Genomic DNA, 26,624 nt, shown 5'->3' with positions numbered 1-26,624 from the left:
TATGAGAGAGGCTCTGACCTTCTGTGGGATTCATGTTTTCCTTGTCTAATGAGTAAACAGACCAAACTCAGGCCTGCAGGCAGTGGAGGAGCATGGCAAACAGCATTATGTATGACATACAGCCATGTGGCCTAGGAGGAAAAGACAGATGTTGACTGTGGGTTGAGGGTGACTTGATTTATCCATATGCCCACAGTCTGAAATCTATCTCTAGAGAAGTAGGCCTTTCCTGAGGATTAGTCTAAGATTGTTCCTATGAAATCCATAGTCTTTATGGGAGTCAAAGTGGACTTTTGTTTATACAAATCCCCAATGATGTCAGAGGTGGAGTAAGAATAGGGCTGCTGACTGGACCTATTAGCTTGATCTGCTCATTGGTAGCTAGTCATCCAGATACAGGAAGATGGTATAGCCATTGCCTCTCATCTGGCCTGTCAACACAGAGAAGACTTGCATGAAGAACCCAGTTCTGTTGCCAGCACGAATGGGAGTACTCCGAACTGGTAGTGCTCTTGTCCTATCATGAATCTGAAAAACCTTCTGTGGGAGTGGTGAATAGCTACGTAAAAGCAAGTATCTTTCACATCAAGGGCCGCAAACCATGTGCTCTCCTCTAGGGAGGGAATTATTGATGCCAGTGTTGCCATAAGAAATTTTGATTTGCAAATAAAGATCTTTAGTTGGCGTAGATCAAGAATTGGTCTCCAGCCTCCATTTTTCTTGGGAGCTGTGAAATAGCAGGAGTAGAACCCCTTCCTTTAATGTTGGAATGGAACTTGCTCTATGGACCTTCACTGGAGGACAGAGGTTCACATTCTGATGAAGGATGTCCCTGTGAGAGTGATCCTTGAGAAGAGGCCGAGAGGGGAGCTAAACTCAATTGTGTAACCAGAGTGGATGATCTCTAGTACCCATTTGTCTGTTTTTATTGCCCTCTAGTTGTGTGCAAAGTTGGTTAGGTAGCCAAAGGTTTGGGGGGCAATATGGCATGGCATCAATATCAGTATGCAGTCCTCGAGCATCTGTCAAAGAAACCCTTAGATAGCAGGTGGGGATTGGCAGCAGTCATGGAGGCAGAGGAAGCTGCAGATGTGGATCTTTGAACCCTTTGTCATTGTGTGGTGGTTTATAAGGGCATTGATGATAAAATGCCTGGGGGGTAAAGCTGGATCTGTAGGTTTGCTTGTGGTGATTTCTCTTTGGGTCAGGGTGCAAATTTCTACAGAGTGGACAGTTGTCCTAGCATCAAGAGAGTGTAGGGATTTGTTGGTTTTCTCATTCAAGAAATTAAATTTATCAAAGGGCAACTCCTCAATGGTATTCTGCCCCCACCCTAGGGAACTGTAACAGCATGGCAACCACTTCTTGCAAGCGCTCCTTTGGGTTGGGTGTGTCTGCAATCTTTAAACAGTTTTGGCCCTGGTGTCAGGCCGTATCCCCAGGGTTTCCTCACTGCAGGCAATGGTTTTGCCCTCTCTGGGCCCAGCTCTCCAGCTGGGTCGCTAACTAGTTCAGATCCCCTTCTGGGGGTTTATCACTGTCCAGTTGCAAGTCACTTCCCCAGTGACCTACAGGGGTAACCCAGGCCTGCCCATTACTCCAGATCCCAGCCCAGGGACCCTAACAATAGCAGCCATGCGCCACCCTGTCTCTTTAACAAAGCTGCCTTCAGTTCCCTGGGGCACTTCCCCTTGGCCCCAGCCTTCACCAATGCTTCACCCTTAGCTCAGGGCTCTTCTGTGTTCAGGCCTAGCAGCCAGCCAAGAGCTCTTTTTCACTGCCCTGGTCCCTGCCAGCACTAAGCTGTCCATGGTCCTGCTGCTCTTTCAGTCAGCCAGCCAGCCAGCCAGGAACACAGACCTCACGCCTCCAGCTCTAGGCAGCAACTCACTATCTCCAGCTCTGCAGAGAGTTTTATATGGCCTTCCTAGGCCCTGATTGACTGCTCCCTGAGTGGCTGCTTCCCCCAGCCACTCTAGGCCACTTAGAGGACTTCTCTACTGCTCCTTTCTGGGATGGGGTGTGGTAGGACCCTCAAGCCTCAAAGGGGCTGTAGGCCTAATCCACTCCAACACAGAGACCCAAGGAGTGAAGCCATGATTCGCACCTCATGACTACAACTGTGGCAATGGCTCTAGATGCAGTGTCAGCAGCTGCTTGGAGTGATGTTTTAGACACCAACCTGAGTCATCAATGAGGGCTTGGAACTGAGCTATGTCTCCCTGGGAAAGTTTGTCTCTGAATTCCAAATATTGAGAATAATTTAGGAAATTGTACTTTGCTAACAGTACTGAGGGTAGTTAGCAACTGTGAACTGGAGACTAGCTGATAACAATGCCTTCCTCCCCAAGAGATCAAGACATTTAGCACCCTTGTTAGTTGGAGCAGTCTTGGTTGTGTCGCATCCTGGACCTCGCTGTAACTACTGCACGATTAAGGATTTGGGCACTGGTTGTGTAACTAAAAACCTCTGCCCTTTAGTCAGCACAAATAAATTTGTCAGCCCTTTTTACAGTAGGGGCACAGGAGGCAGGGGTATGACACAGACCTGGTGGGTTCCACAATGGCCTTGTTGACTGGGAGGGCCACCCTACTAAGGTCAAAGGGGTTGCTGAATGTCCAATAGACCATGCTTTGTGTCTTGGACCTCCTCAAGAGTTACATGAAGCTCGGTTGCCACCTTCTGTAATGGTTCCTGGTATTGCCTACGGTCATCAGATGGGGAAGGAGATGATGGAGCAATTGCCTTATCAGTCAGGAGAAAGACACTCGTTAGGACCTGTTTGACTGTTTTCTCCACAAACTCTGACAGCTGGGAGAAGACAGTTGGTGGAATTCTTGCATGGATCTGGGTTGTCTGTGATGCAGATTCCCTGGGGCCCAGTAAGGCCAGTAGGAAGGATCAACCATTCAGAGGGGCCCCCAAGGCATAGAGTACCAACAGCCTCCTATGTAGTCATAACCTGGAGAAGGAGGATGGTTGGGCTTGTTTCCTAGAGGGCCTGGGGGAAGGCTAGTCTGGAGCATCAGATACGTCCAATGAAAAGGTAGGCTCCTGTTCTACCAGAGGTGCCATTGGTTCCAGTGGAAGAATGCTCTAACTTGTGGGTGCAGTAGGGGAGGATCCTCTTCTCAAAGTGGATTCTGGCATTGAAATGTCTCTAAGGGGGACCAGGCCTGACAGAAGAGAGGACTGTGGATAAGGCAGAGTGAAAATATGTTCCAGCAAGATAAGGGTTTCAGTCCTTCCTGGAGCTTGCAGAGTCCCTGAGATGGGGACTGATTAATCAGAGGATCCCAGTCAGAGTGTGCTGGAACCACTGAACGGGGGGTCCAACATGAAGCTCCCAGATGGGACTGGTGGGTACTCCTCTTTTGGCCTGTGGGTTGCAGCTGGAACTATGGGCTCCTTTTTCATCTGCACCTTACCTTCTTGGACAGAAGGTTTATGTAGATCTAATTCTTTAGGACCTGTGTGCAAGGATTCACCTGATTTGGACCAAAATAAGGAAGGATCCTTTTATTTATTTTACAGGCAGATCTGTACTGGGATCTGTCCTTACTGCTATGGTCATCTCCCCTACTCCTATGAGGGGGTTTCTCAGACAACTATTTTGGTGTCTACTCCAGAGCTCATGCTCAGAAGGGTGCTACTTGCAGTCTGAGGCCACTGTACAGGGTAGTCTCTCTGGCCTGGATCCAACTGAGGTCTCATGGCTTCCTTCATGAGATGCTTCTGCAGGTGGAGTTCTCGTCCCTCAAGGGTTTGAGGCAGGAAGGAGTGGCAGATGCTGCACTTGGTGGCAGTGTAAGCTCTCCAAGGCAGTAGTGGTGTTCATCACTGATGGAGAAAAAACAGGGGCAGGAGATACAGTCTTGGCATGATCCGCCATGGGGAGAGGCTCCCTGAGGCAGGGAGCACTAACTATACTAGCTATAAAAACACAAAGTTTAAACTTACTAAAAACTATTTACAGGTATTAAAAGCAGAGGAAGATCGAAATGGACACAGAATCCTCAGACGATGTGGCAGTAAGAAGGAACTGGAGAGGCATCAGTCTGTGCCACTGTTTAGGCCCTTGGTTCAGAGAGTAACTGCAGATGCACAAACCAACACCATTTCTGGCTACAAATCTCTGGTCTCGGGTGCATGAAGCACATGTGTACCTACATGTGGAATACACATACAGACCAGCAGTCGAACAAACCACATTTTGAAGGATGAGGCTATAATTCCATCTAGCTCTTGGCTTGTGCACGAGTCTTTGCTGAAGTCCCGACATTCCTATTTGCTACTGTTTGTTATATCTTTATTCCACTATTTTTAGCTTGTGATACCTGGAGGAGGAGTTAATAATATTTTGCCCTTTCCTCTTGAGCTTGTATGTTAAACATACTCCAGCAAAGCACAAAATATATCTATTCTAGAATACAGTTGTGCAGCAGTGGAAGCTCCTTCATTTACACATTGTGATGATCTCATCCCTCTTCCTATGGAGTAAACCCCTTTGTTAGGGGTATAAAAGCAACTGCAATGCTAAGTAGATGTACCTCATCATCCCCAGTATTCAGAACAATATCAAAGCAGTAAAATGCATTTCAAATGTACGGTGGAAACAAATACAGGTTGTAGCCAAGTAATTTGCACATGGATGGCAGAAAATGCTAATTTGTTGAAACTTTTCATAGAAAATTTTTGTGGCAGGTTTCTTGGGTCCACGACGGAACTTCTGGTCAGAGAAAAATATCCACCACCAGGGGCCCCAATGGAGAATGGGAAAAATTTTGAAATCTCAAAAATGTTCATGGGACAGGAAAACCATGCGTACCATACCTTTCTATATTTTAATAATTTCTGATTTCTTTCAGGTTTAACCTTAACTCTGAATTTCCTAGGTTTCTAATGCTTTGTTATTGGATAATTAAAATACTCCACAGTGGTGTTGTATCCTAAAATATGAACATGTGCCCTCAACCTTAACTCTGTCTTAACATACTTTTTGTCTGGGACTCCAGTGTTATGTTTATGAATTTAAATACTCAGAAATGTGGAAATGAAAAAGTTCTCAGAATAATGTTACCTCTGCCATATTCTGCATCCCATATTTTAGGGCTTTAAAATATAAGCAATATATTAAGATAGTTCTTACATATATATCAGTCTATAAAATACCACAAATTAGCCAAAGTAACATTACAAAGAAAATCTTAACTTTTTGTGTTTCAATTTCCAACTTCCCCTAGCCAAAGGGATGGGGGAGAGGGGCATGTGGAATTCAAAGCCATGATACCTGAACAGCTCAAACCGTTTGAATGGGAACATGGGGGGTTATGAAGTTTAATTAAGTGTTCAGTTAGTTGACACTGCCAGCAGAGGTATAAACACTACAATTTGATTTATGCCAAGAGGAGGGCCTGAGCTGCTTACTGTGACCATAAATCATAATTCATCCCTAATATTCTGTTAACAGTTTTGGTACGGAAATTCCTAGGTTTTTAACTCAAAGATTTTAAAAAGAACAAAAAGGAACTTCATTCTCTCTAAGAATTCCTTAGCTTCTGCATGCCTTACAAGGAGATTTTGCATAACTTACGAAGTCCCAGTTATAGATGTCCCTGGTGATACAAAGCAATGTTTCATCACACAGTTCATTCTATAGCTACCTTAGTTACACACATACGTTTAGTGAACTTTTATTTTTTTCTGCACTTTACCAACTTAACAAAAATATATACTGCATACCTCAGTATACAATTTACAAAAGTTTGCAAATTTTTGCAGAACACAAACACACTTCTTTTCAGTGAGGACTATTTCTATTCCGAATTTCAGACCCAGCCATTTTGACTGTAACGCTGTTCAAAACAAAGTCAAACAACATTTTTTTAAAAAATTATGGGAAAAGTGTATATTTTTTCCATTTCCCTTCTACTGAAAAATGGAATTATTTTGGCTCAAAGTTTCCTAAACAAATTCACTTTGAGGCAGAGACCTAGTACGATAAACATCAACATCAAAAGGTAAAAGTTTCAGCGTTATGAATGACTAAAATCAGGGAGTTAGGTTGTATAATGATTTTTACTCTAACCTTAGAAGTCACGAAGTCACTGGTGCTCCCACTGCAACCTCTCCATAGCTCAGCGTGCATAAATGCTGAAACAAAGACTAGGCAGATTAGAAATTATTAAACAATATTTTATCTTATGCAATATTAATACTTATGGAAAATTTAGGTATTGTTTTGAGAATTCCAGTTTTTAGACAGTTCTTCTACTTCTTTTCTGTTGTTCGGATATAAAATATTGATCTTTAGAATGTTTCAGTAAGAATTCTGTTTAGCGGGGTTTTTAATTAATTCTTACCAAGATTTCATTTTGAAGAAAGGAGTGGGATAGCTATAATCTAAAGTATTTTATGATGTAGCTTTTCTTTAAAACTTGGGTCAGCAACGGAAGCAGTTCAGTTAAACTAATAAATATTTCTGAATGATTGTGTGTCTTAAAATAAAACATGGGATTTCTTGACCTCATATTTTGACCTCATATGATGGGGTTGAGGAAAATCTTCAGGTTTCATAAAAATCTCTAATTTCTTTTGTCCAGGATTATGACTAAATGTTATGCAAAAATTAAATCTGATCAAAAGAGAAGAAATGATCCTAACAATATTCTCTGAAATGAATAAATAAATCAATAAAACCATGTTTTCCTGTACACTTGATCTGACCCATACATTGTGCTATGGACTCATTAATTACTGTGCCTTTCAGACTTCTAATGAGCTATTTTGAAGTCATGGCAATATTAATACACCTATTTTAACACTAGCGGTCTACAAATGTATTATCTCCCTTACACGGTGATGGTGCATACAAATATTTTGGTGGTCCCAGGTGGGAACCTCAGGTCCCTGCTGCTGTCTGCCCCAGGAGCATCTTGCAGAGGAGTCCTTGACAAGCCAGCCAATGGCCTGGGACTTCAGGGGTTAATTCCCAACCATAGTTTAGAGACAGCTCAGGGAGGAACTACCATTTGAAAGCTAATTAAGCAGCTGATCTGGGTCCTACCAAATTCCTGGCCATGAAAAACGCGTCATGGACTGTGAAATCTGGTCTTTTGTGTGCTTTTACCCTATACTATACAGATTTCATGGGGGAGACCAGCATTTCTCAAACTGGGGGTCCTTACCCAAGAAAGTCGTGTGTGTGGGGGGAGGGGGCATCACAAGGTTATTTTAGGGGGGGTCGGTATCACCACCCTTACTTCTGTGCTGTTTTCAGACCTGAGCGGCTGGAGAGTGGCAGCTGCTGGCCGGGCACCCAGGTCTGAAGGCAGCGCTCCCCCTGCAGCAGCACAGAAGTAAAGGTGGCAATACCATACCATGCCACCCTTACTTCTGTACTCTTGCCTTCAGAGTTGGGTCAGGACCACTACAGTTACAACACTGTGAAATTTCACATTTAAATATCTAGAATCATGAAATTTACAATTTTAAAAATCCTATGACTGTGAAGTTGATCAAAATGGACCATGAATTTGGTAGTGCTCTACCTATTGGAAAACACCTTAAAAGAAGGGTTTTACTCAGGGGGGGAAAAACCCAGGTTTTCCAGGGCAAAGAATACTAGGGAAAAATATATGCTACACGGTATGGTTTATAGTTTTTGTTTGGAATTTTTTTCAGCTTGATGGCTGTAAAACTGCATGTAAGGAATGAAGCTTTGCCAGACTGGTGCCAATTTGTATTAACCCAGAACCTCTCCACTAAAACCAATCCAGAGTGAGTGATTTTGTGTTTACACCTAAGCCTCCAGTGAACTCTCATTTTTATCACTCTGCTCCTCTTCTGGCTACATATGGCTTCCTGAAAATGTAACACCTTTTTCAAACTACTGCAAAAGAAAAAAAGTCTTGGTCACGATGAACAAAGCTCACTGAAGCTGACACGATCAGACGACTAAAATAAAATGTGAATACAAACACATCAATGTAAGATTAAAACACTACTTTATTAGTCTATTATCTACTTACAGTTTATTACAGTTTAATAAGAAATCATTTCATATTGACCCTTAAATGATTTTAATTGCTTATCAACAAGCTAAACCAGTCTTTAATTTTTATTTTATTGCAAACAGATTCATATCTCCTGCTTATATATTCTATAGAAATGTCCAAAGTATGAATGAGTATATATAAACAAGTTATGTGTGGGTATCTATAGAAACAAAAGTTAAAAATAGCACTGAAAATAAACTTTACAGTAATGTATGATTATTTGACTGTTTAGGTCAGGTGAATGAAGTGTTACAGGATAATCTAAACCTTAGATTTGAAGGCTGATTTATTTTCAGATAAATGCACCTATCATTGTACAATTAAAAATAAATGTCAGTATTTGGTGCAGATGACTAGAGAGATCTTAAATGGTTAATGCACTGATAACTCTCCCCCCATTCCCAACAGCACTTTTGCAGAGTCTACTTTACATTATATAATGAGGACATTTTAAGTGACAGTATATGGACACAATACAAGTCAGAAGCACCACAATTTAAAGTCTGTATATGTTCATATGGTAAAAAATTAAAGCTACATAAACTGATTTTTAGATTATTCTGCAAAGTAGAATCACGTATACTTACACTTTCATAATACTTTGACAAATTTCCATTAAAGCTTTGTTCACAGACAGTAGCATGATCACAATGATCCCACTGGCTTTCCAAAATAGTGCAGTTCCTCAATTAAACTTGTTTCCTTTTATACTTGCAAGCCAGTGGGATCAAGACAAACAGGCTAATGCAAGCAAGAAAGTAAACTGTAAGCTTTTATATTAAGTGGTTGAACAAACCATATTAATTACTGTGTACCATACAATGAAAATGATTCCAGTATTTTGCTAGTAGCCACTGCAGGAATACAGAAACTTCAGTAGCTAAGAAGCTTGAAATACTTTAAGTCTTCACAAACATTTGGTTGATGCCTACCAATTCCAATACATTTATAAAAGCAGTTATGAAGGTATTTTGTTGTTAAAGCTGCAACAATTTAAACAAGGCAAGTGAGGAGTTATATGAATTGTTCTTTTCATCTTCCTGAAATTTCTTTCATCATACAAAAGTCCATCAAATGACCATGTCCCATTAATAATACAACCTTCTAATGTTGTTTAGATATAACTTACATTTACACGTGTGTCCTATCTGATCCATTTACAATGAAACTCTTGAGTTTAACATCTGCTGCATTGGACTAGGTTGTCTATAGTAACAAGGGACTGAAGGAAAGATGTATCAAGCGTAAATTAATTTTGAGAACATATGCCTTTTTCATTTAGATGGCATATTTTTGCAGACAAATATAGTACAACTATTTAACTAAAAGTTTTAATAGATATTTCTGCTTTGACTTAGTAAATGCGAAACATCTCTCTCCCTCCCAAAAATGACTTTGTTAAATAAAACTATTTTGTTCTTTAAACAACTCCCCAAACACAAAGTGTTTCAGCCTGTATAAAATCTCTGTCAATGATTTCTAGGTAAGAGTTGGGCTGTAAGAAGGTTGCAGTAAACTGTTTTGTTAGTAGGCAGCGAAGGAATGAAGCATTTTCAAGATCAAGCCAAAGTCTTCTGATTTAAGGCTGAAGGATGGAAATGAGAAAAAAATCGAAAAGGATGAGGCTTTACAGAATAAAAAAAGTGAGCGTAATAGTATATAAGCGGAAAATGTATCACACTAATCACTACTATAATAAACAGCATCAAAACATCAGTAGTTTGGGTGAGACTGATAGAGCAAGAGACCTAAATTTCTAATTTAACATTCTTTAGAATTTTAACATTCAGCCACAATTCCTCTGTAAGCTAAAATTTAAGTGGCCAAAACTCAAATATTAAAAAGCCTTCAAAACAGATATTTAAAAATAATAAAAATGGTGTGTTAACAAATGTATGCGTAAACCAGATCTATAAATAGCTACAGTATGAAAAATATTTCAGTGCAAAGGCAATTTTAAGATTTCTAAAAAATACATTACAAATAATTTGTTAACTGCACACAGGAAATTTGTCACTACTACTGGTATAAAACGTATACCCATATAAGATATATTTTTAAAATATATACACCAGTGTTTTATATAGGGGACAGTTCTAACTGACCGACATTCAAATATGCAATGGCAAATATAAATAAATTTATATTTATTAATATTACAGTATGTGACCAATATGATGGCATTGTTTGAAACTGAAAACTGCTACATGTTAAATGGTAAAGATGCCCTAATATCATTCTATAGGGCAATTAATAGGTTGTCAGACTTTTTTCTTCTTCTCTCTAATCTTTGGTATAATGAAGTTTTCACAATTCACTTTTTAAAAATTCTAGCTGTTTTCCCCAGTGTTTCTTAACAGTAGGTCACTGGTTCTTATGAAGAGATCACTGTAAATGTTTGTGTGAAACATTTCCTAGTGCATTGATTTTACTTGTATTTAACAAACATGTACTTCTAAGTTATTTTACACAAAAATGAAATCCTCCCCTTTCCCCCTTATCTACAGCACTAAAAAGTCTGCAAACAATACCCTGGTCAAGTTTTCTAATAAAGGCAGCAGCTCTCATCCCAAATACTTAGTTTCCATTTAGAAATAAACATTTAACTAATGGCCTGCCAGAAACATTAATGGAAACAATTGTTTATCTGGTATTAACTATAGGTACATTAAAATTGATCAGTGTTCGATTAAACCTTGAGGCATTTTTACACCCCAAATAAAACACTGGACAAAAACCAAGCAAGTACATAGCAAAGTAAAAACAGTGCAAGGTAAAATTAATGCTGCTGAGAAATTGGAAGCACAAGCTGGCTGTAATGCTTTAAATAATTCATACAGCTTGTAGTCAGACTCATTTCTACCAGAAATATGTTTAACCCACAGTAATAGACATATGCCATCGAGTGGTTCTGTCTCAAAAGACTAACAAACATATACTGGCTTCTTCAGAATAAGATACATATAGTGGATCCATTAGCCATTAAGTCAAAATAAGAATCAAGGAACAAAAATGGAGATGTTAAAAAAATTCTATTTGGGTAGCATAAAAGATTGGTTATGAACAACTATTTCCTATCATTGACAGGAAAAAGCTTAACCCACCAATATTTCCTAACATGAATAATTTAGAATCATGCACATGCACTTTTCCAGAGAGGTAGCTAGGTGATAGGAACACTGGTTAATTTATTCTTAAATTCAGACATTTTAGGCTGAATTCTTAAATTCAGTAACTGAGTAAATGTCAATATTGATGGTTTTATGTATTTGACAGCCAGCTTGACTCCATATGGTATGTATCTAGTCTAAACAAAATTTATTTAGTCTACCTTTCTACAGGGGAAACTAACTTAAAACCATATTAGACCTGATTTAGCCACTTACAAGGTAGTGAATATTAGAGAGTGTTTCTTGAAAGCAGATTTGCACAGAGGAAACACCAGTTTGTTCTACAGAAAGAGCAAAGAAAGAAAAAAGTACAGAGGAAAATCAGAAACCGCACTTGTTAAATATTCTTTAAGTGACTTTCACTGGAGTTATCTGAGGTCATTGCTTCTGGCTGAAAATTAAAACTGTTGATCTCAAAATGTAGGTCATTGACTTAAATTATACACTTCAAGTAATACAGAAATGACTAATGACAACAGAAGCAATGAACGCACAAACGTCTTGACATAGCATGAAGAAAATTTCTAGTGCTATCAGTCTCACAGTACCAGACTGTGCAGATTGTTCATTGCTGCAGCAGTTCAAAACATAAAAAGGGGCCAGCAGGCCTGGAAAGATTCATACTTCTAGCTCTTGATCCTATTTGTCTGAACATTATTTCAGACAGGAAAAGCCAAGTGTATTTTAGTACAGTTCTGTGACGTTTCCTGTTTTTGCAAAAAAGAAAGAAAAATGCAGTTCTTAAAGGCTTGAATTGGTGATCTGTCATACGGATGTTTCCAGACCTGACCCACTGTAGCAGTATCTTGCACTGGAATTGCAACGGTTATTTGAATAGCCAAAGATGGATGGAAGTATTGAATAATCATTGCCTCTCCAGTGCGTAAACATCATTTTTTTAGAATGAGAATTAGACCTCCTGGCTGGGGAATTGCTGCAGTCACTGCTCCTATATCTTGGGTTTTTCAGAGATGCAAGAGGTGTGAATTCTGAAATGTGGTCCCGACAGTGCCTGGACATAATCTGTCAAGAAAACCAAAGAAATAACACACAGTAAATTGACAATAAAATAGCCAAATATCCTAAAAAAATGTCATTTAATAGACGCACTATGCCTTTCGCACACACATAGTGCTCACTAGAGCACCAGTCTGGCTTGTTCATTTCAATCCCAAAGTGATGAGCAATCAGCCAATTTCTACATGATTAATTTACATTAGATTTAGAGATCAGAGAGCCAGCTATTCTTCATACATAAAGTTGATAATGTCTCATTAAAGAGCAGAGTGGGGATTAGAAGGATTATTTTCAATTTGAGAATTATTACCAGGTTTACATTATAATTTACTTTATTGCTTTAAATATCATTTCATCCTTGACCTTTTATCAGTGTAGCAGGAATTTTAAAAAGGCCAGAATAATTTCATATATTTTCTACAGCATTTCCAAAGAGAGAGAATTCTCCTCAACTAGTTTATGTTAATAGATGATAATGCACAGTGGGGTTAAATGCACTAGCTCTTTACTTCTGCAGATCTAAATTCAGATCTTGCTTGGATTACATATGGATCTATTTAGCAATTTATACTACACATCACAGTATTATCTTAGTCTAATCTTCCATTAATATTTATCTATGCTACAAAATCACCCCATAACTGAGCACAATGGGTAACATCTACCCAGGAAATACTCAGGACTACAATAATAGCAGTATTGCATGACAAGACTGAAGTACATGTGCACTGACTGAGGGGAAATTTGCACTGGGCCTTCCCAAAGCAGTGGTCTATTCTCCTCTGCAAATGCACATATAACTAATATTTATGGGTTAAAGAAGCTATATCAGAGAGGAAAATAAACCTTAAGCCAATGCTTAACCTTAAGCATTCAAGCCAATGCTATCAGTCACTTTCTCGTGAGTAATGACTAAACCATTAACAAATTAATAAACCATTAATAAAACCTATCTCCTCTGTTCAAAATAAAAAATGGCAAAAGGAGGTAAAAAACATCAATGTTAGTCATTTCATCCCCTTTCTGTTTATAAAACCTGCCTGAGACATTATTTCTTTCATAACAATCACAACCCTCAAATGCCAGTTGTATATGCTCAAGACCAGCAATAAGGCTCTCTTTTTAACTCCACAGTATAATCACTCTTTGAAGACAAACAGTGAGACAAATACAGGGAATTATTCAGCAGAGGGGTATTTAATATAGCCCCGAATCTTTTCAACATATATAGACCAAAGACAGGCATTAATTAAGGGAAAAAAAACAGATAAGTATACATTGCATCTTACGGGAAAGCATTTTATAAATGTTTTTTTAAAGGATTTTTTTTAAAAGAAGTGTACAGGAACTATATTTCATATCCCTCAACCCACAAAGCCAGTTACCCTAAATACCTCTAAAAATGATGTGTTGTTCTATATATAAAATGTCATGAGCTCAAGGTCTTCTATTTTGGGATTGTCCAGGGCTAGAAACAATTTGTGTGTCCACACTGCAAAACTGGGAAACTCCCCTAAGAATGGTATAAAGTGCCTGTGTTTTGCTCTGCAGAGTTACAAGATATCTGAAAACACAGCTTCCCTGCCGCCTGAGCCCACTTCCCTGCATGCTTCCCCTTGGCTCCCCCACACACCTATCACTCTCTTCACACACTGTCACTCTGACCTCCCTTGATTACCCCACTGTTGTTTTCTGGTATCAGGAAACGGTGAGGCAACCATGGGAAGAAGTAAAGTGGGAAGCAAGGTATATTCATGGGTCCAGGTGGGAGTTTGTTTGGGTAAGGCAGCTGGTATTAATGAGACTGGAGATACTGGAGACCCAGATCCTGAGTCTCAATGTCTTTGTGCTTGAAGAGCTCATGACCCTATTTTGCTTTTCCACTAGTACCATGGGAAAACACTGTTGCCCTGGGCACACAGGAATTCTATCCCCACTCCAGGTCCCTGCTTGATACATAGCCCTGGTCTCAACACAAGATCCTTCTCGTACATAACACCCTCTCCCACAACTATCTTTGAAGACCAATGAACACCCCTGTACCCTCTATATTTCCACTCACCCTTCCTGACCGCCCCTCACAGGTTCCCCATGGTGACTTCGGTTGTGACACCAGGAGAGAAAAAACCTGAAAAGCAGTTTAATCTAATCAGGGACCCCAGACACCAGAATAATGCATTAATAGTAACTATATCGTCATTGCATGGTGTCACCACAGGGCAGAATTAAGGTTCTTCCTGTGTTTTAATGACGCTTTTCTGTACTTTAACCTTAAAAGAAATCAAAACATGTTAAACTCCAAATTTTCTGGGTTTATAATGCCTGTTTTGGAGATAATTACAAAATCCCTGTGTGCTTTTTTTTTACCTTAAATTACTGCTATGTACTTTCAATTTTAATGCCATTCTAATGCAGTTTTTCATCCAGGAATATATATCACACAAGAGACATAATACATGGAGCTCCATGTTTGAGTTTTCAGTAGTACCTACAGCATTTTAAGACTCTGTACGTCTAACATCTTGTTTTGTCTGCATTTGGTCTATACATGTGTCTGAGAAGAACCAGGGCTATGGCGAATAAACTGCTAATGATTAAGTATTATTTCTTTGTATACTATGTATTCAATACCCAAGATACAGCATGAGAACAAGCAGTTTATAAATATGAAAGCAATTGTCATACAATACTTAATCTCTTAAACCCAATCCTCTTCAATGGGACCCCTTGTGGGTGTATGGATCCACGCAGGCAGATTGCTTTGCAGGATCAGGGCCCTTTACTGTTACATGTCTGAGACAAAAAGACCTTACCTGTGATATGACATACATCATACAAAAACTTGGATCTCCAAGAAAATGGTAATGATATCATATATCAAAATTGGTAAAGCACAACAAAAACTCTGGAGGAAATAGTTTTAGTTTTAAATAGCACAGAAAACCAACAGAAATGACTCCAAACTGGCAACATGTGCAATACTGTTACCTAGCATTGATCTAATTATGCCTCGGAAGCTGAAAGAGTTCCTTCAAGAAGTGGCCCATCGCTGTTCGCCAGTGCATTTAGAGTTGTTTTATGTTTCATACTCTTCTGCAAGGATGAGGAAAAACACTGAGACTACTGCTGAATACATGAGTGAAATGAGTGAATTTGTCAAGATGTAAAGAATAAAAATCTAACTGTTGTATCAAGGTCACATAAAGCAACAAATTTTCCAATACAGATTTTTTTTTAAAGTTAGGTTTAAAGCAAAATGCATATTCCTAATCCTGAGGTTAATTTCCTGAGCCATACTGCCTACCCAGAGTGGCTTTAATCCCATTTTGAACTCCACTGATAGAATACTAATCACTCTCTCAGAGATATATACAGTGTACCATAACTAACTAGTAATGAGTATGTGTTCTGCTGCACTCTTTTGACTATTTATTAATTACAGCAGAAAAAGTTATTTGTATTAACAAGAGATTTCCTTATGACATGATCAAATGACTTGAGAGCACAGTGCTTATAAGAATGTCAAAACTGCCCTGGAACAAGGCTATTAGCTATGCTGGTAGAATGTTTATGTATGAGTAAAGCTAAGATTTTGTCATGGATATTTTTAGAAAACATCACAGACAGGTCACAGGCAATAAAGAAAAATTCAGGGAAGCCGTGACCTGTCCGTGACTCTTACTAAAAATATCGGTGACAAAATGAGGAGCTGCAGAGTCCCCCCATGATCTGCCGCAGGACCCCGCAGCTCCTGGGTGCCACAGACTGTACTCACGGAGGTCCCTGGAAGTCACCGATTCTGTGACTGGCATGATCTCCCTGACAAAATCGTAGCCTTATTTATGAGCTGTCAGCTCAAAGTGCTCAGCCACCAAAATTAAGGAGCAAATTGTCCCCTTTACTAATTTGCAGAATGATTCTGTACTGAAGAAGTAGGCAGTTGCACTTGAAAACTGATGAGGGTTGGTGCTACAGGAGGTCTCTTTGAAGACTACTCAGGGTCAGTAGTTGTCATGGGATTCAAGTTCTTCCACAGCAGAATCCTGTCCTCTTTTTTTCAAAAGAGAAGAAGCCAACGACTTGACAAAGATAATAGTTTATTGGTCACTGATGTAATAAAAGCACTCTAGTTCAACAGGGCTATACGCATAGGAAAGTGGAAGTATGCAGAGTCCCCATTATTCCTTTCTAAAGCAAAGTACCATTTTTGGCTCCTCTAGAAACAACAAAGGGCAAAGATTTAACAACAAGGTGGATGACCTGCAATTGGGACTGAAGCAAAATATTAAAGAGAAAATATCAGTCAGCAACCAAATGGAAGGGAAAGGTGTTTTTTTTAAAAATGGGTCAAAAATGTAAAATTTTTCACCACTCTCAGATAAAATGCTTGACATTTTTGAGTTAGATAAATATTTTCAATTACTAGAATAACGGTCAGTTACAGAGCCAATAAAAAAGTGGGAAGAAGATAATTTGAAGTGCTTTTGCATTTTTCAAATGAGTGTTGCCAGATATTAGACATCTCTGCTGTTAGTTAGAGGGAAGAAAGAATAATGGTAGTGGAAATGTAATAAATTAATGCAGTTTGGGTATAACACATGACCACAGTGTATGACAGATAACAGAGAAAACACCATACACGTGTAATTTCAAATTAAAGGGTCAAATTCAGCTTGCCTCACACAGGCAGTTTCACTGTAATTATTGAGCCTACTTGTCTGAGAGGTGCATGCCGGTTTTGGCCTGAAGTTACTCATAGCAATAGATTCCTCCAAAGCTTTTGCAGAATTATTGATAGTTTTATCCCAGCATATACAACACCCCTCTGATAGTGAACTTCAAAAGGTGACAGACTTTAAATGATATTTTAAATTTTTTTTTTAATGGTAACGGATGGTAAATAGCTGTTCACCACACACAAATAATCTCAAGGTTAGAAATACAAAGTTCAGTAGAGCCAGAATTGGTTCAGTATATTTTCAGCTGTTGCAGAAGCCCTCTAAACTATATTATAAAGAAGGCTTTATCATTTTAAGGGACTCAAAAACTAAAAATCATTGCTGTTCAAGCAGCTAGTTCAAACCAATTCTAGCATATTTAGAAGACAATTTTAGCCAAAAATTTGAACTTCAAAATTAGCTTCATATGTCCTCTCTGTGACTTATGCAACAACTCATTTTTAAATGACCACACTTAAAAAAATTTCTATTTATTATGTTGGTCAGTCAGAAAATATGAATATGAAATCTGAAATAGAGACTGGCCCCACTGAAGTCAATGAGAGCTTTGCTATTGAATTTAATGGGGACATGATTTCACCTTAAATTGTTCTATAAAAGGGCATCTATCACTAGTCTATTTCCTATTAATGTTTTTGTTAATTTAAATATTTTGAATTCAACAGTATTTCTGATCTTATGGATGTTTTTTCTTTCTAGAAAGCAGCATAGGATTTCATGAAATAGAATACAAGGAAATTTTCCTTTAAAAAATGAAACATGTTTGCTGGAAATAATGGCTGCAGAACAAAAGATCAGAGTTGCAGCATTTTTCCCCACGGTAGTGGAGTAGACACATTACAAAAGAGCCATTAAATAGCTTAATACCATCATTTCTGTATTAAGTTAGAAATAATGGTAAAACCAATATCATCTTGCTTAAGGGCTTTATCACTTCTTTGTGTGGTGAACAGTCAACATAGTCAGTTACAATGCAAGCACTATGTGCATTCATCTACAGAAACATCAGTGCTTCAAAAAGGAGGGAAACAGTCACAGATCTCTGATTCCTTAAGCAGAAATATTACTGCATAAAATGCAAATGACTGTGACAAAGATGACTCAGATAACCACTAATGATGTGTAAAAACTTTAGGATAAACATAAGGAGGAAAAATCTAATCCAAAAAAGTATTTTTCTCTTAAGTCTAGTAGTTTATATGTGAGTCAGAAGTGGAGACAATGATAACAGTAAACAGGTTTTGATGATAATTAAGCTTTCTACTGTCCTTTGAATGAAATGGCCAAGCATGCAGAAAGGCAGAAAAAAATCACCTTTTATTCCATTAGAAACTTAGACTGCTTGAAGTCTGAGAAAGCATAAAGATGGTGGACTGCTCAACAGAAAGGCACTGATGTTTACTCTGATTTCCCCAGAAGATTGTAGGAAGTAATCGTGCACATCATGTATGTTTAAAGCAAGGTAGTGGTTATTTAGGCAAAAGCAGGTTGGAAGATAGGAGGAGAGAGAGAGAAGAAAGAAATACAAGGGATAAATCTGGTTAAAAGCTAAAGATTTTCTAGTGATATTAGAGCTTATTAAAAAATGAACATTGCCAGTGTTAAGCCCACTCTGCTTTCCAGCTGGTTCATTTTCCAACATTAACACATAATGGCACTGAGAAACGCCATTAGATATACATCCTCCCCCCACCCTCTTTCTATATTTTTGTTTTATAACCCATCCTCATTCTCTCTCGTTAGAGGTTTTAGCTTGAGCACCCACAGCCTAAATAGAGGTCAGAGATTTGTTGATATAGTGAGCTTCTGTAAGTAGCAGTCATATACTGAAGAGTCCTATCTTCAAAGGTCCAAATGGAAAAATTCTATAATCTGATCTGTGCAGAAATCTTCTTCCAATATTCTGCTATTCCTACAAGCTTGGTTTTCCTATAGAAATCGGTCAGTTATAGTTTTATACATACAGGGAATGCAGAATAATGGCATTAAGAGTTGCCTTACAGATATGCAAAAAGAAAAGGAGTACTTGTGGCACCTTAGAGACTAACCAATTTATTTGAGCATAAGCTTTCGTGAGCTACAGCTTACTTCATCGGATGCATCGAAAGCTTATGCTCAAATAAACTGGTTAGTCTCTAAGGTGCCACAAGTACTCCTTTTCTTTTTGCGAATACAGACTAACACGGCTGCTACTCTGAAACCTTACAGATATGAGAGTTTTAAGGTTGGAAGTGGCCTGATGGCCCTCGGCAGTACTGCTGTGGGCTACCATCCAAACCACCTGAGTTTGGCTCCATTCTCATTCGTCAGTAAGGGAGTTTTGCATTGACACTATACAGTAGTTTCTCCTGTTGGCTGATCAAAGGAATGGGGAAAGTAGAGATCTGAAAACAGGCTTGTCTTTCAATGATGTGACTACAGTGCATGTCAGTGTGTTTGTACTTCAGTATGTTGTGAATATATGCATCTCATATATGTGAATATTAATTCTAGAAAGAGTACTGAAAGAAACAAAAATAAAGATAAGTTTAACTATAGATGAAAAGAGCTAACAGCATTATGAATTAGTAATATTTAAATCAGTGGTTCTCAACCCACGGCCCACAGGCCACTTGCAGCCCAATTATCACACGGCTGTGGCCCATGTGATATCCTCTGTGTTATACAGATAGTATATATATTGTGTGGATGCAGCCCACATAACACAGAGAGAGCTGCATATGTGGCCCAAAATGGTAAATAGGTTGAGAACAACTGGTTTAAATGCACGATTTTTCGTAAAAACTACAGCCTCACTAGAGACAGCAAACAAGAGTAATATAGTTTCCTAGGAAATGATTAGATTACATAGGTCATGTAACATGATATTTTAGCAGTAGTAAACTACTTAGTCATCTTGTGCATATTAATTTTTAAACTTACAAATCCTGGATTAATTAAACAAACATTCATATAGTCTTCTTTTGATATTGGAGTGGAACTGCTTTTGCAAAGAGTTACTTTGAATTTGGTTAAGAAAACTTGCCTTCTTGCTATTGGCTTTATTTTGTGCTCAGGAAACATCTTTACATGGTTTTCCATTGTATATAGCTGTAATGAACTGCCTGGATTAGTACCATCAACTATTTCTCAACAGTCTTATAATTTATGAAAGAGTTGATCAAAAAGTTCTCCCAGTGAAATTTCAACACTGCAGAAATTGACTAACATATACTTCTCACTAAACATAAACATGATTTCTGTTCTTTCCATTTATTGCTTCTAAAATGCTAAAGGGCTCTAACTTTTAAGGATTCATAGTAAATATCACTGTATCTACTTAGAAAGATATTTTTACCTGGGTTCTTTCTGTTGCTGTGGGCCACAACTGTCTGCATAAAACCTTTTTGAGTACATCTGGAAGAAGGCTGACAGTTATGAGCAGAATGATACCCAACCATGCAGGACCACTAGACAACATCTGCATGAAAACATAGTACATCCTCTGATAATTGAGAAAAGGCCTAGTGGGAAAAAGAAAAAAGAAATTAAACCTCAATGGAACATCTAAGAACAAAATTCCTAACATTGTTAAATATAAAAACTGGAGTAGCAGAGTTGTGTGAAACGGTTTCCAATTTGCACATAGTTCACTTTTCAGTTTGTGGGAGTTCATCCACCAGAGTTTCACTCTGTATTTCACATTCAAACAAACCAGAAAATTCAGACAAGCTTAGTTCAAACGGCCTCCACCTTTTGCCTGGCTCAGGCCTTGTCTACACTACAAGGAAAAGTGGATCTATGCTACGCAATTTGAGTTACATGAATAGTGTAACTCAAGTCGACGTAGCTTAGATCTACTTACCGCGGGGTCCACACTATGTGATGTCGACAGGAGATGCTCTCCTGTCGACTCCACTTACTCTTCTCGACCCAGTGGAGTAAAGGAGTCAACAAGAGAGCGATTTGCGGACGATTTAGCGGGTCCCCCGGTAAGTGTAGACAAGCCCTTAGCATCAAAACCACTGTAGTTTGTACAATATTTTAGCCTAAATCATTCTTCCCCTGGCTATGGAACTCCAGCAACTCCAGCCCCCAAATTAACCACAGAATAGACTTCAGCCTGGTCTGGGATACTCAACAGGTCTCCCTTCCCCCTCCAAATGTTCCAAATTTGTCCTCAATATTGCCAACTCCAAATGTTCAAAAATCATGACTCAGACCCCTAATGCCCCCAAAATACCCCACTCATGATTGGCTGAAAAATTAGGATATAAAAACATATAACATTTTCACACGCCTTTTGATTTTTTTCACCTTAAGGGGGAAGAACACCTCCCCTCCATAACTTGTATGTTATCTCAGGTTTAAAATTCAACCTTAAATATACTCACAAGAATGTAGCCTCCCTGGTCATTAATCGGAGAGAGCTCCACTTACCCTCGTCTATCTGCTGGTGCGTGGGGAACTCGCCTTTCTATCCCCCTCCCTCCTTTGAAAGGATAGGGAACAGCCCCATTCTCATTCTCCCTGTATGCTCATGTACCCTATCTATTCCCTACATTCATTTGCCCCCCATATTTCTCTTTCTCCTCACAGTCTCCTCGTCATCACATAGTCCTGCATTCCTCCTGAGTCTGCCTGCTGCCTCCCACATTCCCCCCACATCCATCTCATGCCTTCTACACCCCAGACTCTGCATATTTCCTTGTCCAGCTCCCTAACACATTTATTTTCTCTGCGGCCCTCACAGACTCATTCTGTCTCGTACATGGCCATGAGCATATGGTGACTAAGAAGCCATTGTCACTTTTATCAACAAAGGTAAAAGAGACATCCAAGGCAGATGACTATCCAGCCTCCTTTTGAAAACCTCCAGTGAAGGAGCTTCCACTACCTCCCTAGGCAGCCTGTTACATTGTCCTACCGTTCTTATGGTTAGGAAGTTTCCCCTGAGATTTACTCAAAATCTGCTATGCTGTAGTTTGAACCCATTGCCTCTTGTCCTGCCCTCTGTGGCAAGAAAGAACAGCTTTTTCCTGTCTTTTTTATGGCAGCCTTTCCAGTATTTGAAGATCGCTATCATGTCCCCCCCTCAATCTCCTCTTTTCCAAACAGAACATTCCCAGTCCCTTCAGCCTTTACTCATATGGCTTTCATTCCATCCCTTTGATCATCTTTGTTGCTCGCCTCTGGATCCTTTCCAGTTTCTCTACATCCTTTCTATATATTGGTGACCAAAACCGGACACAGTACTCCAGCTGAGGCCTAATCTCCCGTGACTTGCACGTGATACTTTTGTTAATGCAACCTAATATTGCATTTGCTTTTTTTGCAACAGCATCACATTGCTGACTCATGTTGAGGCTGTGATCCACCACAACTCCCAGATCCTTCTCAGCAGTGCTACTGCCAAGCCAATTATCCCCCATTCTGCATTTGTTTTTTCTTCCCTAAGTGTATCACCTTACATTTATCCTTTTTGAATTTCATTTTGTGATCTATTGCCCAGTTCTTCAATTTATCAAGATCCCTCTGAATTTTAGCTCTATCCTCCAAAGTGTTGGCAACCCCCACTCCCAGCTTTGTATCACTGCAAATTTGCTTTCTGTTTCTACATCCAGGTCATTAACATGGGGAACCTCAGACGTATAGACCCAGTTCAAAAGGGAAGAACAGGGCCAACAGGAACCTTGAGCCCTGCTGTTGCAGAAATGAGAAATGGATAGGCTGCCTCCCAGAAGATTCTTCCTGATCTGGGGGGAGCGGGAGCAGACCACCCTTCCCAGTCCCAAATTGGTATGCAAGATGCAAGCTAGCAACAGTCCCCTTCTCCACTTATAGATTGCGAGGGGAACCAGCTGGCTCACTCAGTTAAGACACCAAAAGAATAAGAGTGTCAGAATGTGCTGTTGGAGATAAATGACACAGGTCTCCCATCCAGAAGGTAGTCAAAAGTTCATTGGGCATGGGAATCCCATGGGAAGTATGTGGGTGGAGAATGAGAATCAAGTTATTTATAACATACATGTTTATTCTCCTCCCCACAATTTTTAATAATGTAATTAAGTTGATAATGATTTTTCAGTTATATACAACTGATTTATCCTGTTAAAATGTAAATATGGATAAAACAAAGCACTTTATAGCCATTTTTTAAAAATGTATTTAATCTAAAGCCATATGCCTTTATAGTCTGTTTGCAGCCAAAAGCATGAAACCAGACAAGTCTCCTGAAGTGAGCTGTAGCTCATGAAAGCTTATGCTCAGATAAATTGGTTAGTCTCTAAGGTGCCACAAGTACTCCTTTTCTTTTTTCTTTATTCTCTCCTATATACATCCAAGAGTTTTGTAATATGAGTTTTGCTTTCCATTTTCCTTGCTAGCGGTGGATATTAAACCTTGCCAGAATGTATTCATAAAAATACACAAATAAAGTAACAAAAATAGCAGTAGGTGGTGCACAAATTCTGCAATAATAATATATATATTTTAAGCAAAGAAGAAGGAAAGGAAAAACATTTACTAAAACGTTATTCACATCTGGTGAATAGCAGAAATATTTAGCTATCATAACAAATGTAGTACTCACTAACACATTTAGCTTGTGTCTGAAATTCAACGTTAACTCCTTACCTTTTAACATGAACTCATTTTACAAATTTAGAAAATGTACTGCAGTATGTATATTAGCACAACAGGGGACCTCTTTAATATGTACTTAAGCCTTTATTAAAAATAGAGTTTTTGGTTTCTTAAAACAATAGAACAACCAGAAACTCAGGTGCTTACTGACTCAGTCTGAGTGCTATTCTTCTTCTCTTCTTTAAGAACATTTTTAGCAGCTATTAAACTAAAGAAAAGCCAAGTATTCATTAATCGCCATGACTGACATGTTTCAGTTGGTAACTCGTATTGTAAATTACAGTACCTATAAAAGCTTAAATGAATTTTATTTGAAAAAAAAAAAACAGTTGAATATATAAACTTATTTTATGCTTCTGAAAATAACATTTGCAATACAATTCACACTAGGTTCCTACCAGATAATTCCTCCCCAGAGGAGGGAAAAGATAATGTAGAACAACAACGATCCCCAGATCACAAAGTGGTTTATCCATGTCCAGTAGTGTGTATCTAGTGCAAGCTGAAAGAAAACAGGTCATCTTGGTGTTTATATTATTTTTTAGAAGTGATAAAAGACTCAACAGGAGATGAGGTACAAAGAAAATCAATGAACTATTTAAAGAATTAATCTGAGAAATCTTTGCAGAACTTTAGGGAACAATGATACCTTTCTATTTCTACCATACCTAAGAAAGTTCCCATACCTAAGTACTAATCTGTACTGAGATCTAGTATATGTCATGACAAAGGCTTGACTATTCATTAGGAAATTATAACATTGAGATATTACTAGCACAGCCCCAGACTATTGTTTCACCGTCCTCCCTCTTGTTCCTCTTTATAATTAGGCTGTAACTGTCCTACTTTATATCAGTTAAAAACTTATGTATATAATTACTGAAAATTGGCAATTATAAACTGCCTCAACAATGAAAAGAATTCTCTCCCCCCTTATAACAAACAAATAATTACATAGTGATGCTCATTACTGATGCTCTCTTTTCATCTAATAGGCTGTACTTATTGGATGATAGAAATATAAGTCATGAACTCCCAACGCTTCTCTCTTTTGACAGTGAAAATCTACTGGAGAAAGTATTCCAACAATTAACTCAGTAAAATCAGCTATTTTGAATACCCTGGCTAAAAAGTCACATGAAAGGAACTCAAGCAAAATATAAGTATATGTGCATTTCTGCACAGAAATTTTCATTTCATTATACAGAATGTGTAAGAAATCAGTATATTTAAACATAAACCAACTTTGATAGGGCATCTGAAAAGGAATACATCACCATACCAAGCTAGAAAGCTGAACTTAAAAATTAAAACCAAACCACAAACAGGATCAATCTGGCAATTCATTGGCAACAATGTGATGATATGTCAAGATCCAACTCTGGAACTCCAGCTAAATCCTTCATTCTTGAGCTGCCAGTAACCCTGCACAGATTCAACCAATGTACAGAGTTTTTTTTATACCTTCACATACCAACAGCTCTGGACAGGAGCAGCATCGACAAACTCCGAAGGAAACCATGTCTAGTTCTCCGTAAGTAGAAGGATTATAGTCAAAATACCATATTGGGAGAGTTGGTTTTAGTAAATACGATAGGGTACAACTGTCGCTATTGATGGAAATCCCAGAGTCTCAGTAGATGAAATATTAATATAGAATATCTTACCTTCAATGTAACTGTAAATACTAGCACAGTAAACACCAATGTTCCAAAGGTCCAGTTTCCAAACATCTATAAAAAAGGGTCCAAAGTCGTTATAGGTAATGAACTTCATTGTATCATGATCCATTTAGAAAAAACTATTTGGATATCAGTTTATTTTGCTCATATTTCAGGCTGCACACAAGCAGAATACACATAATCAGAACACTCAGCCCAAAGCTCATTGGTAGTTTTCTTTGTGTAAAGAAAAACTGAAGCACAGTTAGCGTGTCATCGCGCTGTTTCCCATGACAGCACTGATGATATCTTCAGAGTCTTCTCAACAGCCATCTTTCTGACCTCCCTCCTCTCTAGCTCTTGGAGTCACATGTCTTCATGGAGACTGATGAATGCATCAGGTTGGTAACAGGACAAGTAAGAATGTGATATGCATCATAGAAATGTAGGTATGTATAAACTTCACTGTTTAAAAAAAAAATAGCTTTGAGTAGTTGATACTAGATTTTTTTCCTTTTATTCCTCACTACATTCACCTTGAAATAAAATCACCTCAACTACCCTAAATGCACACTGCTTTATGTAGCATACAATATTTATGGTTCAGGATACCAACATAATACCTTTTAACACCTACACATATATCTATTTTAGAAGCTGTGATAATGATGCAATATCTGAAGTATCTCATGCTCGAGATTCTTCAGATAGATGGCACAGAGAAGGAAATTTGAAAATGATGTGAAGAGGACCTGAGAGATGAACACAGACAACACACGAGGGAGCAGCTGCTGCTTACTCAGATAGAGACAGCATACAGCTCAGGAGCAGATGAGCTGAGCTGAATTTTCTTATTCAAATGTAGAGACTGTAGACTTCCAGCATGCTGCACCAGAGGCTGCTAGTTGGTTGCATGAGGGCAGGGCAGACATGCAAAGATTACATGAGCTACAATTTCTTTCCACTTCATTCCATTTCCAAGATTTATGAAAAATGTGCTATTTTATACTAAGATATAATTGTGTTGCAATTGATAAATATGACTTCTGCCTTATTAAACCAAGACACAGAAGTGGCATGCATATTTTCCATATACTAGTATTTGTAATAGAGATTAGGTGTTACTTAAGTAAACTTCAGACATACTGTAAGTCATTTATTTCAGATACCAACTTTAACATAGAGCCTTAAAACAAAACAAAAACACCACCAACCAACCAAAATAACTTTGGCTTTTACACAAAGGGAAATAAAGACCATTTATATTATAAATTCTGCAAAGTAGAGACTTCTAAGTAAGTGTTTTATCTAGTACAATGAAGTCCCAATCTCAGTTAGGCTTCTACATACTACTG

General features: G+C 38.5%; 1 protein-coding gene across 1 annotated transcript in view; it reads right to left on the bottom strand.

Annotated features, from left to right (window-relative positions):
• Window positions 1–12,117: 12,117 nt before the first annotated feature.
• ATP11A (ATPase phospholipid transporting 11A) overlaps window positions 12,118–26,624 on the bottom strand; it is a 225,678-nt gene continuing 211,171 nt past the window's right edge. Inside the window, exons 26-30 of the mRNA XM_077813627.1 lie at window positions 25,276–25,341; window positions 24,007–24,110; window positions 20,322–20,487; window positions 15,234–15,338; window positions 12,118–12,251 (exon numbers count right to left, since the gene is read on the bottom strand). Coding sequence (XP_077669753.1) covers window positions 15,249–15,338; window positions 20,322–20,487; window positions 24,007–24,110; window positions 25,276–25,341 — 426 coding nt within the window. The 3' untranslated portion in view covers window positions 12,118–12,251; window positions 15,234–15,248. The remainder of the gene's footprint in view (window positions 12,252–15,233; window positions 15,339–20,321; window positions 20,488–24,006; window positions 24,111–25,275; window positions 25,342–26,624) is intronic.

This window comes from Eretmochelys imbricata, chromosome 1 (genome assembly GCF_965152235.1).
Source record: "Eretmochelys imbricata isolate rEreImb1 chromosome 1, rEreImb1.hap1, whole genome shotgun sequence".
Lineage (NCBI taxonomy): Eukaryota > Metazoa > Chordata > Testudines > Cheloniidae > Eretmochelys > Eretmochelys imbricata.
Note: the sequence above shows the minus strand (reverse complement) of the source record. Positions and strands in the feature narration are given on the sequence as shown.